This window comes from Rhamphochromis sp. 'chilingali' (assembly GCF_963969265.1).
Source record: "Rhamphochromis sp. 'chilingali' genome assembly, contig: SCAFFOLD_155, whole genome shotgun sequence".
Lineage (NCBI taxonomy): Eukaryota > Metazoa > Chordata > Actinopteri > Cichliformes > Cichlidae > Rhamphochromis > Rhamphochromis sp. 'chilingali'.
The window spans coordinates 1-13,092 of NW_027667109.1; the positions used below are offsets into that span (position 1 = coordinate 1).

A 13,092-nucleotide genomic window follows, 5' to 3' on the forward strand; every position below is an offset into this window, starting at 1 on the left:
GATGCAATCCATCTACAATCAGGGGAAAAGCATGGTATCTTTTGACTGACCCAATTCTATATTTATATAAAGAGACATCAATGCAAATCAAATGCATGCGTGGGGAAAAAACAAAACAAAAGAATTTGATGAAATTTCTCTCAAGAGATGGAGAGCATTGTGTGACTCTATATTTGTTGTATATGTTCTGCATGGCGCTCACCTGTAGTATTTCTCCTGAGGAGGAAGAGCCCAGGTGATATTCAGTGCATGAACTTTCCCGACGGGGACAACTGTGAATGCAAACAGGTGGAGAAACACCATCAAGCACCTGAATCAAACGGACACTTGGCCTGGAGAAGTAAACCTGACATCAACAGAAAAAGCAAATGGAACCACTGATTTTTTGATTCAGAGCTCTTTCCTCTTTCTGTTACATATATTTTAAATAAAACTGCATAAAGGCAGCCTATTTTGCATGCTCTTATTTTCGTATGCTAACATTAAACTCTGCCAATTACTCCCAACTGTTCAGCCATCTAGAACACTCCGTTTCCACTATTCTTGGGTCTGTATGTCAGTGATAAATGATAACCCCATTAATGTCATCAAAATTGCTTGTCTAAGAAAGTGGATAAACTGAGCATCAGCAACAAGTCCCTGTACACAATAAAAAATATTTGTACATTCTACTCATTTTCAGTTTTAACTATGTGAAAAACTACTTTAGCAGAGTCCATGAATAAAAATATGGAGCTGGAAATGAGAACAACAAGTCCCCTTTAAAACTGCAATTTGAATCAGCTTGACAGCCTCGAGTAACTCGTCTCAGCTGACATATTACACATTCTGGTCCTCAGTGGCTCTTTTGAATACATCCGGACTCATTATAAATCAGAATCAGAATCAGAATACTTTATTGATCCCTGGGGGAAATTATTTTTTGTTACAGTGCTCCATTTTAAACCAACATTAAGACAAGACAGACAATACGCTAACTAAGAATAGTACAATATATACATATATATACATACATACATACATAAGTCACTTATAAATAAATATTTGGAAAAGAAACATGTGTAGCTGTAGCAGCAAACAGTGTGTTAAGTGGATGCGTTGTACAGGGAGATGGCCACAGGCAGGAATGATTTCCTGTGTCGTTCAGTGGTGCTTTTCGGTAATCTCAGTCTCTCACTGAACGAGCTCCTGTGACTGACCAACATGTCATGGAGTGGGTGGGAGGTGTTATCCAACATTGTCTTTATCTTGGACAGCATCCGCCTCTCCGACACCACCTTGAGGGAGTCCAGCTCCATCCCCACAACATTGCTGGCCTTACGGATTAGTTTATTAAGTCTGTTGGCATCTGCGACCCTCAGCCTGCTCCCCCAGCATGCAACAGCATAGAGGATCGCACTGGCCACCACAGACTCATAGAAAATCCTCAGCATTTTCTGGCAGATGTTGAAGGACCTCAGTCGCCTCAAAAAATAGAGACGACTCTGGCCCTTCCTGTAAAGTGCTGTGGTGTTTTTAGCCCAGTCCAGTTTATTGTCAATGTGTACTCCAAGGTATTTATAGTCCTCCACAATGTCAACACTGACCCCCTGGATTGAAACAGGGGTCAAGTGTTTCCTGGTCTTCCTGAAGTCCACGATCAGTTCCTTGGTCTTTGCCACGTTGAGCTGCAGATGATTCTGCTCACACCACGTGACAAAGGAGTCGACCACAGCCCGGTACTCTGTCTCATCATCCCTGCTGATGCATCCAACCACCGCAGAGTCATCAGAAAACTTCTGAAGATGGCATGTCTCTGTGCAGTGGCTGAAGTCTGTGGTGTAGAGGGTGAAGAGGAAGGGGGAGAGGACAGTCCCCTGTGGTGCCCCTGTGTTGCTGATCACCTTGTCAGACACACACTGTGGGAGACGTACATATTGTGGTCTTCCTGTCAGGTAATCAACAATCCAGGACACCAGAGAAGCATCCACCTGCATCGCTGCTAACTTATCACCCAGGAGGGTCGGCCTGATGGTGTTGAAAGCACTGGAAAAGTCAAAAAACATGACCCTCACAGTGCTCGCCGGCTGGTCCAGATGGGTGTAGACACGATTGAGCAGGTAGATGATGGCGTCCTCTGTTCCGAGACGAGGCTGATAAGCGAACTGAAGGGGATCCAGATGTGGTCTTACTATGGGTCGCAGCTGGTCCAGGATGAGCCTTTCCAGGGTCTTCATGATGTGGGAGGTCAGTGCCACGGGCCTGTAATCCTGGGGGCCACTGGGATATATAAATGTCTGGGGGCCATATAAGACATATAAATGTCTTATATGCATCATCACAGGGACTGAGTGAAAGCTGTTTTGGGATTAGTGTCACTTCAAGATGTGAAGTGAATTATTTCTTTGTGCTCAATAACTAGCCAGTTGGCTAATAAGCAGAGAAGCAAAGGATTTCACAGGATGTGTCCCGATCATGTCAGGGCTTCTACTGGCCCAAATGTAGAAGGCAGTAATGGATCCAATGTGCTTGTTCTAAATAAATGGTCTGAAACTGGATATGAGATTTTAAATGAGACAGTATGTTTTTATTAATGATGACAAACTACTCTGGAGACCCCGGGCTACAAGTCATTGATCTATGGAGGACCCAAAGGTCCAACTTTGAGAACCACTACTTACATAACCTGTTAGGGCTTATTTATATGTGGGAACCTGCAGTACACCAGATGTGCTTAGAGATATCCGGTAAGGTGTATCAGTACCTCTGTAGAGCTTGCTGAAAGCCGTTGTGTCAAAAGGATCCACCATATCAGAGAAATCTGGCTTGGGCAAACCACTACAAACACAAAAACAATACCATCACTTAAACAGTTCCAAGACGTAATTAAAGCGACTTCAACCCACCCTTATGTTTTAAGTAACATAGAAAACAGTTAATGGAAAAGGTTTCAAGTATAAGATTGAGGATGGATGTCTCCAATTACTGTTTACACAATCGGGGAAGTAATAGCACATTATTTCTGTCAGGCAGAGCTATAAAATCCTTTCATTCATTTAAAGCTTGATGAAAATTAATTTAGTTCATCTAAAGAAGTTAAAGTCACTTCAGGCAATTTTACAAGGATAGATGTGAGCATGTGGAAATGTAATCCTTTAATTGAAATGAAAGCCTTAAAAACTGGAGGTTATGTGCTTTTTATGTGTGTAACAGTGACTCTGATTCACTAAAAAAAGGTTCTGCAATGACTCATAAAGCATACGGAAGCGGTGCAGCAAAAAAACACAAACATAAAAAAAAAAAAAAACACTAATTCAGCTCAGCTCCGCTTTAGGGAGAAGAGATCCCTTCCAGGTGCATCATTTTGAAGAAGAAAAAAAGCATCTGAGATGAAGAAAGCGGAGAAAGAGATGGTAAAAAGGCTTGACATTTACATTTGAGCAAAGGATATTGAGACTCAATCTATATAGCGCCAGCTTCTCATCACAGCAACTGAGAGCCTCTTCTTGAATACTCACTTGTTAGGCACCTTGCTGAAGATCTCTCTGACCCACTCCTCCAGAGTGTCCAGCTTCTCTAAAGGACGCAGTGAGTGAAGGAGGATAAATTAGAGTTTGAGTGCGTTTCAATTATTCTGGCTGAAAACAACCACTTAGATTTGGGGAGAAGTCAGTGCAGTAACGATACATACTAAAATGCTTGCTTTAAAAGAAACTATGTTACAGTGTGGCTTTACATGCTTTAATTTAATGCTAAAATGTAAATGAAAATTCACGAATTTCTGTGTTTCCAACTAAATAAGGTAGAGCCTTCTTCCTTTTTAATTATTGCTAATGCAAACAAACTAAAAGCCTACATTTAGAGCTTTTACATTATTGTATAATGAGATGCAGCTTTTGTATTTTGCATTGCAGCCTTTTTTTTTACAAACATTTTAATGTATAGCATGGTTAATTTAATTGTGACAGCTTTTTCCTATGCATGTTTCAAATTACTAAATGGAAGTCAAAGTTGTTTTTCAAGACTAGAGTACATAATTTTAATTCAATAACAAAGGAGCAATTGTTTACAATGCTCTTCTTTATTCTTTATCCCTTCTTTTGTGCCAAGTCAACAGTCAGTTCACACTGTTGCCTCACAGCAATATGGTTACTGGTTCGAATTTGCCAGCCAGCTGGGGCCTTTCTGTGCTCTCTACGCTTCTATGAGTTCTCTCCGGGTACTCTGGCTTCCTCACACAGTCCAAAGACATGCTTGTTAACTGGTGATTCTAAATTGGTTGTAGGTTTGAATTTGAGCATGGATGGTCGTCTGTTTCTCTGTGTTGGCCCTGCAACAGGCTGGCAACCTCGCCCTATGACAGCTAGGATGAGCACCAACTCCCCCGTGACTCTGAACCAGACAAGCAGTCGAGAAAATAGATGCATGGATGGACTCTTTAATGAAACATGATGTAAAAACCAGGTAGGATTGTTCAGCTGGGCTTCAAAACAGATGTTTCCCCTTGCTGATATGGAAGCTCCTAAAAACAGCTTTTTCAGGCAACACTGATCGATATTATAAGCAAAAATCCTTTGGCCTATAGGTTGAAAAAGTTTAACCGCACTCTCCGGTCAGATGCCTGAGGTTAATTTCACCTCTGAACACAACCAGAATGATTAGTGCAATGTAGTGACATCATAATGACCTAATGCACACAGGTGCAGACATATATTACTGCACCAAGCAAGTCAAAGCGCTAGAGGTGAACAAAAAATTGAAGCGAGCAAAGAGAAAAAAAGGTGCAATTTTATGAATATTATAAAACCTATATTATAAAACCTTGCAAGGAAAGGTGTTTGCAATCATCAGCAGTTTGATGCTTCATCATTTTCCAACAGAAATGATGGTTATAAATATTTCCGGTTGTTTTACTCCAATTAGCGATCTACTATAACACCTTTGCATCCCTCTACACTGGCAGAATCTTAGACAACAAAAGAGGTGCAACAAGAGTGAATTTTACTGAGGGCGAGTAAGTGTTTCATGAGGATGGCATTTCTCAGCACCAAATGTCAACACTTCATCATTTTACTTGTATGCTGTAGTTAATTAGCTGAGTGATATTTTCTGTGAAACCAAGAAAATACATTAGATACTTTGTATGTGACTTTGTTTTGAGTAATACAGCAATTCGAGCTGATTCGGGAATGATTATCTACAGTTGGCTGAACATGGATGAAGTGGATCCTCATTTGAGATAATGATTGTCTGAATTTTTGATTAATCCACAGATTGCTTTTTCAATGAATCGGTTCATTTGGTGTATGAAATTATTGAAACAAATTACATTTCTGTCAATCTACTAATCGGCTAGTTCTTGATGCATAATAAATGGGAATGATTTTCCTGACCTTTTGACTGCACAGCCAGAGTCATGTAGTGGGCAGAGTAGTATTTCTTCCAGAAGGCACGCAGCCGCTTATACACATTGATCTTCATTCTTTTGGGCTCCTGCTTCAGTGTCTCCGCATTCCCTGGTATTGTGACAAGTTAACAATCAAGTGACAAACATAATACATGACAGAGAGGAGCCCTAACACATGCAGGGATATGAGAAGGCAGGTAAACTGGTGCAGGTTTCAGCTCTCCTGTTTGTTATTGCTGAACATACCCCAAGGAGGCCCTGCGTGTATTATTTGTCCCAGCAGTTGTTTTTACTAACTCACCCCAGCAGAACTTGCCCATAGGGTGTCCAGGTTTGGCCAGACTGCCAAATAGCATCTCCTTCCTGTGGGAGTCAGATGGCTTAGCCAGCTGGTACTCTGATAGACAGACGGAGGGACACAGGAAAAGGTAAGATGGGACAAAAAAAATGCAGAAAATGCACTAAAACACTTTATATGAACCAGGATTAATTTCTCAGAATGCAGGAGTGATGCACATAGGCACCAAGACCCACCACTGTCAACAGCCTCCACTTCCCTGTCAATGGCATCCCGAATCATTAGGGGGCAGATGAAGAACTGTGCCCACCTGAGAACAACAGGACAAAGTGGTAATGTTCAGAAGCAGACAGAGCACAGATCAGACATAAACATTTAGATGTAGATGGACGCACATGACAAACAACATCCAATATATATCCAAGTGCACACCATGATCCACACTACATCTATCGGCCTCTGAGATCTGAATATATGACATCCAAGTTTCACTATTCTTACTTCATATCACTTACTTTATACATCCACACTGTTTAGATTGAACTAAACCCATAATTTAACTAAAACATGGAGCGACATCAGACATACCAGTGGTTTAAATGTAACTTTAAAGTTTGAAGTTATTACTAAAAGAGGATTTAGACATAATTTAAATTCAAACTGGCAGTGTCCAAAAGCATTTCCTTCGTCTCCTACTTCCCACTATAATTACCAGGTAAATGCGTCTCTTTGATTCACCCGTTCAGTTTATGAATTCAGCTTGCTAACTAAATTTGATATGGTTAGCTGATAACTTGCCAAACCACCCTCTGATCAAAATAAGGTCATTTCTGGCAATATTTGGACACAATGGTTTAACGGCAGTCAAAACTGCAATAGTGAGGTTTCAAAATGTAGAGTCCACAAACCCATGGATGATGTCTCGGTGGCTATTTCCACAAAGCAAAAATATTAGGACTGAAGTAAAAGCGAGCGCTAACAGGGAATATGCCTGTAACGTGCCACACATTTTCACAATATAATCATCAGGTCTGCTAGAACTTTCCTTTGGTAAATTATGCTCTAGCATGTTAAGTGCCTTACTGTTTGGATTAGACCATAGATTTTCCCTTATAGCCTCTATGAGTCTTTGGTTTCAGTCTAGTTACTAATTGTTAATTGTTCTAACTTGTCTCCGTTGCTTCATATGAGTTTATATTCTCCTTTTTCTTGTTTCTGTCTTGTGTTTACCTGTAAATCCTCACCACCTCGTAAGGATGACTGCTCGAAAAATAAGATAACAACCAAAAACGAAAAAGCCCAACTGACTCCTAACCTGTCAAGAGCCTCTTTGAAGTTTTTCCTCTGAATGTCAAACTGGAAGATGGTCCTCTCACAGTCCGTGGAGGCATTGTCGCTCCCACCGTGCTTCTTGAGGAAAGCATCAAAGCCGTTTTCTGATGGATACTTCTCACTGCCCATGAACACCACTAGGCGACAACGAAATCACAGTAAGGGTGAAAAGAGAGAAGGGATTACAAATCATCAAAAAAAAAAAAAAGGAATCCAAAGAAAATAATCTATTAAAGCTACTTGCACGATGTGTCTTTTGTCGTTTTCTTATTTATGTGGACAATGAGACAAATGCAGACAATAACACATCACATTTCTGGCTCAGCTTTAATAGAATTTTGATAACTCTGTCTCAGATGAAGCCGCGTACATAACTCTAAATAGTGCCGGGAATATTTGGTGACAGCATGAGAAAAGGTTTCCTTTCAGAATGATCATTTGGAAACAATGTTCAAAAATCACAATTGGTAGAGGAGACAGATAGCAATTTCTCTGCTGACAGTAGCATCAATAGATTGGATTGCAATTCTGAAGTTATGTGGCATTTTGTGCAAGCCTAGCTTTTTTTTTTCCCCCAACTGAAAAATATCTTGCTTGCTTCCTCATAGTGAATGCAGTGATTTCTTGCCTTGTTCTTGTAGGTGATGTAAAGTTAATCTGCCAGCAAGGCAAGGCAGACATTAACCCACAGGCCCCAGATTTCCAGGAGCCCCAAAACCCCACGAACAGTGTAGCGTCACTTGGTTGGTAGTAAATTAATTATTTGCACCTCACATTGTAAGACTTTCCTTATGCAGGAATACATTAATTTTTGCTTATATTATGTACAGGAGTTAAAAAAAAGGGACATTCAGTAGGAGAAAGCTGCAAATGTTCAAAAGCAACTGGTATACAACAATCTTTGCTGGATTGTTTGCTGTTTACTGTATCTTGGGATACATTATCATGCATTCTATGTAGTAAATGGGCATTTGTAAGTGATGAGTTAGATGCATAATGCACAGAGAGCAGGCAGAAAAGTGGGTCAAATAGAGCCTGAAAACTAATTTTTTGCCCTGTGGCCCCACAGTGGGTAGATCTGGTCCCTCTGGAGATGGATATTCTGGGAAATGTCACATATTGTTAACTGATACTGAACGAGACAAAAAAGGCTAAGAGGCACACTAAATAATTAAAACAAACTACACAAGGATGCATTTAAAATTAGGATGTGTGATAGGAAACATTGAAAACATATCTGAGGATGTATCTGGGGACGGAGAAACCACTGAATTAAAGAACAATGAAAACTTTTTTTAAAAAAAGATGACAATACTTGTCTACTGGATTAATTACTCACTGTGTTCCAGAAAGTGAGCTAGGCCGGGGAGATCGCTGGGGTCACTGAAGCTGCCCACACCAACACACAACGCTGCCGCAGACTGAAACACAGGATATCGAGGCATATCTGAGTCTGGCATTGCACTTCAGGGAAAACTTGAATGATACTCTGTTTATCTTGCTGCCAAAAAAGGCCATAAAGACAGAAACCAATGTAATAAAGTATTGAGACGCAGGCAACAAAATTGTTGAGTTTGATAGTTTTATGGCCTTAGCTGACAATATCAAAAACTAATCTTATCTTTTAAATGCCAAAAGCAATATATGAAAAGAACTTTCAGGTACAGACATGTTTAAAGTAGTGTTAGCTCCCGATGCTTACTGCACTGGGGTAGTTCTGATTGATCTAATACTAGGCATTAGTGGAGACCCTCCAATCATCCACCATCTGAAACAAGCCCATATAACACCTCTGATGCATAAGGTAAGGTAAAGACGCAACAACAATGCAGAGAAAACAGAAAACCCCAACAATCACATGACCCCCTATGAGCAAGCGCTTTAGCGACAGTGGGAAGGAAAAACTCAATTTTAACAGGAAGAAACATCCAGCATAATCATGCTCAGGGTAGAGCAGCCATCTGCCATGACTGGTTGGCATGAGGGGAGGAAGACAAGACAACGACAAGCTGTAGACGAGAGCCAGAGATTAATAATAATAATAATAACTAATGATTAAATGCATAGAGGTGCATAAGCGCATATATGTATATGGCTCAGAGACCAGCCACATACGTAGTTTACTAAAGGCAGAGGAATTGAGAAATCATAGGGATTTGCATGTCATAAAGGCAAATATTCATTCATCTCTCCACCTACAGACTCAAAATTTAAACTATCACAACTATTTTTTATCATTTGAGAAGGCGTGCCTTCACCAAGAAGTGAAAATACAAAGCAAAGAAACACCTCGATCATCTCCTGAAATTAAGTCAAGGATTTAACACACCCAACCTAACACAGTGCATTAACATGCTTATTCATTCCGATATTGTCGCAATTACTTATTATCAGCAGATTAGACATGCGAACCTCACATCTACAGAGATGCTGTCAACAACAACATCCAGCTAGCGTTAGTCTTGTTTTCTAAAGCTCACACTTTGATAAAGACTTTGATTACATTCTCAGTTTATTCGTCAACTGCCCCAATCCAACAAAGTTAGAGCCACTTCAAAGAAAGTTAACAGCAGCTAATAGCAGCTAACAGAGACCAACAGGAGCTTCACTGACTCATCGATTTGTATCGGACTCCTTTCACGAAGTTTTACAGCCTCCTCCAGAGTAAATAGATGTAGACACCTGGCATATTGACAGCTGAGGTAAACAGAGGACCGACACCCTATACTCACTGCAGATGAACCCCAGCAAGGGTTGTCTGTCTTACAGCGGCCACTGTAGCTAAGAGTATACACTTGAATCGGGAGTGGAAAGAAAACAAAATTCTGTAGATTGCAATCTACTGACATCTAGTGGTGAGATTTTAAACATTGTAGCTTTAAGCCAACTTTCTCGTCATTGGTTCGTATCTGCAAAAGGAGGTTTGAGGAAAGGTGGGTGGAGCTTCTGAGCGTTGAGATATCCACTCCAACTTTTATGTTATTAAAATACTTTTTAAATGTGCAATATTGCCATTGTTTTGACAGTGAGTACTGCAGGGCGTGAGCAAAGTCTTTCTACTTTAAAGCTTGTAAAAAATCAAACTTGTCTTTATTTTCTTAGAAGAGATAATGATAGAACTAAAGTGTGTTTTTTAAAGTATTTTGTTGACTCTATTTACCTATAGGGGATTTTCACAAGCTTCACTGAAGAGGTATGTGCCACACTGCTAGATCTCTTGCACCTCTTTTGCGTTACCCCACCATGGAACATTTTCTAGATCTGCCACTGATCATATATAAAAACAGCTGTCTGAAACAAAGCATTTAGTGCAGTCTCAAGCCTGAGCACATACCCTGAACTCTAAATGTTTGAAACTCTGGCTGTATTTCATCAGAGTATTAGCCACTGTACATGTTGCAGAAAATATAGAAGAGCATAAAAGATGCACCTTAAATAGTGTGTGGAGTAATGGTGTCAATTTGTTTTTTACATTATTTCAAACAGTGTAGTTTTGCAAAACATAAATAAAGTCTATATGAAATGCTCTCTTGTTTCCTGTACCTGTTTCTCTGCATTTCCTTTCTTCTTTTTCCCCTCATTGTAATCATCTTCATCATCGATGCCCTCATCTTCGTCATCTTCCTCAGACCCATCTTCTGATCCATCTTCAGATTCATCATCGTCCTCCTCCTCCTCTTCTTCTTCACCTTCATCTGACTCTCCATCTTCTGTCGGTCCACTGTAATCTGAGATGAGCAGAGCTCGCAGCCCGTTTTCTAACACAATGTACCTGAGGAGAGTAAAGTCAAAGGTGAGATAACACAAGGAGAAGCACTGTGGTATCAATTGAGTTTTAGAGCCTTCACTGCTTTTTCTTAACAGCTTAACAGTTATCCCTTTGCAGATTGTATCTTATACCCTTTCAGCCCATCTTGTGCTGTGCTTTTTCACAGCAAATATTCCATCCATGCCCCACAGAGGCCTGAGGCACTGGTCTGTGCTTAAAGCATGAAATCATCCCATCAGACTACAATAATATTGCACTGATCCAGCTGGATGGGAGGCTCAATATCATTTTTGGATCTGGGTTAGTGGATCTGGGTCGTTTTGTCAGCACTTTCACAGTCATGAATGCAGAACTTTAGCAAGATGTATTTCATTACACATGAAATCCTATTAATACCTTCGAGTGAGAATAACATACATAATAGAACAGATAAATCATGCAACTTTTCCTTTCTTTAAACAGCATAATGAATTATTTAAATCCTCATGGGAATCTGGTAGGAATGCTTGACTGTGCGGTAGAAGAGTTTTTGTTTTTTTTTACCTGTACTGTTTGGGATCACTGGGTGATTTGATGATCTCTCTGTCACCGACATTATCCTCAGCTTCCCCCCCTCTTCCCGAGTCCCCGGCAGCCTGAATTTCCTCCCGGGACGCCGGCTCTGTAGCTTCTGCTGAAGCTCCCACTTGGACCGAGCCCGGAGAGTCAACCGCCGGGGCGTTTCTTGACTTGTTTGTTTGCGGCATCCTCGACAGAGATGACGAGACTCTGGCACTGCAGGCTGACAGCCAGGGGCGACCACAAACAACAGGACAAGTCGCTGTCAACGGCAATTTACTCCTTAGCGCGGCAGCACACCGTGTAAGCCTGGACAGAGCAATGATGAAGACCTGACATACGAGTGTGGGGGAGAAAAAACAAAGCTAAAGTTCAGCGCTCTGCGTCTAAAACAACACAGATTAACCAAGACTCTCGCTGTGGCGTGGGCCTATAGATGTGAAACTGACCTGTCACACACATATGGACACACACAACACCGGCTAGCCAGCGCCCACAATACAGCTATTCATACAACTGTCTGGTGGTTTCGCTCTATTCAGCTGGATGTCAGCTAAAATCCGACCCTGTCTCACCAGCCCGCAGCGAAACCTGAACCTATCATCTCACAGACCACCAAGAGCAAGTGGACATTTGAGAGGAAACACGAGTGAGAGAGGAAGGATTTAATGTTAACAAGCCGTGTCTGGTTCTGTTAGATGGTATTTGACACAAACAAAATAGAGCCGGAGTGTTTATTTTTTAATCTACTTCTACTTCTTCTTTTTTTTCTTTTTAGAAATACTTCACGAAGCCGGTCAAAAACAATGAAGCCATACCTCTCTCTGCCGACAGCAGAAGGGCCTCGGTGCCTGCGAATGTCCCCCACAGCAACAACGAGTGCTGTGATTTGTTGAGAGGAAGACGCGCTGAACTATGACGGCCGATGATTGGCTCTAGAGACAAGGAGGCGTGGTTTGGGTGTCAACACGTGTGCGCTGAGCAGTCAGGAGCGGTTACGTTGTAACAAGCTTCAGGCCCTGGACGGGCAACGACAGGCAGCCACCTGGATGCAAACAGACATCTGTTTATGATTATGACCAATAGATTGATAATATATCTTACCGGCCGCTTGTCATAACAGGTAAATGTCTTAGTTTCTCATCTCCTCATGCAACATGAACTCTCAGAGCTCTTTGAAGTGAATGCTGTCTTGTCAGCTAGTGACATAATAATAATAGTATCTGTACTTCAGAAAAACTGCCTCACCACACAGGTTGCACTTGTGAAGTCTTCACATATGGATCATTGGGTTAGGGACCACTAGGTGGCAGGCACAGGCCACGGGGGATAGGGGGGCAGGGGGGGGGGGGGGGATTTACTCCAGATCCTTGAGGTTTATCTAGCTTTAAGACTTCCATTAGAGGACTATCCTTTAGTGTTGTTTTCATCAAATGCCAAGAGCTTTTAAGATGTGCATTAATGCATTCAGCACATTTGCAGGGAGATACTTACCACAACAGATGAGAAGATAACAAGAGGGGAAAAAAAGAAAGTTTTATTTCCCCACATTACAGCATTTGGGTATGTTAACAAAAAGACCTAAAGCGAGGGTTTACTGAATTGGTCTAATATACCTTTACTTCAAACGTTATGTCACAGTCAAAGAGTTAAAAGCATCATCCTATGAATAAGCCACGTTGACATTTGTCCAGCGCTCCTCCTCGGCCTTCACTCAGCAGTGTGTTGGCATTTCCCCCCCTCCGCTGT

The 13,092-nt window shown here is 41.2% G+C and overlaps 1 protein-coding gene across 3 annotated transcripts; it reads right to left on the reverse strand.

The window, feature by feature from the left end:
- Positions 1-198: 198 nt before the first annotated feature.
- LOC308391436 (nardilysin-like) lies at positions 199-12,289 on the reverse strand (the record flags this gene model as incomplete). Of its 3 annotated transcripts, none has more annotated exons than XM_080908000.1 (11): positions 12,162-12,289; positions 11,329-11,652; positions 10,560-10,788; positions 8,356-8,437; positions 7,000-7,153; positions 5,921-5,994; positions 5,688-5,783; positions 5,373-5,495; positions 3,498-3,555; positions 2,744-2,817; positions 199-272 (listed from the first exon to the last, which is right to left on the reverse strand). In XM_080908000.1, the coding sequence occupies exons 2-11, from the start codon at positions 11,529-11,531 to the stop codon at positions 199-201; spliced, it is 1,167 nt and encodes a 388-aa protein (XP_080764126.1). In that variant the 5' UTR covers positions 11,532-11,652; positions 12,162-12,289. The 3 variants fall into 3 exon arrangements, with proteins under 3 accessions (XP_080764126.1, XP_080764127.1, XP_080764125.1); XM_080908001.1 differs by having other exon boundaries at positions 11,329-11,675; positions 12,162-12,212; XM_080907999.1 differs by lacking the exon at positions 12,162-12,289 and adding an exon at positions 11,793-12,155 and having other exon boundaries at positions 11,329-11,675.
- Between the last annotated feature and the right edge of the window lie 803 nt (positions 12,290-13,092).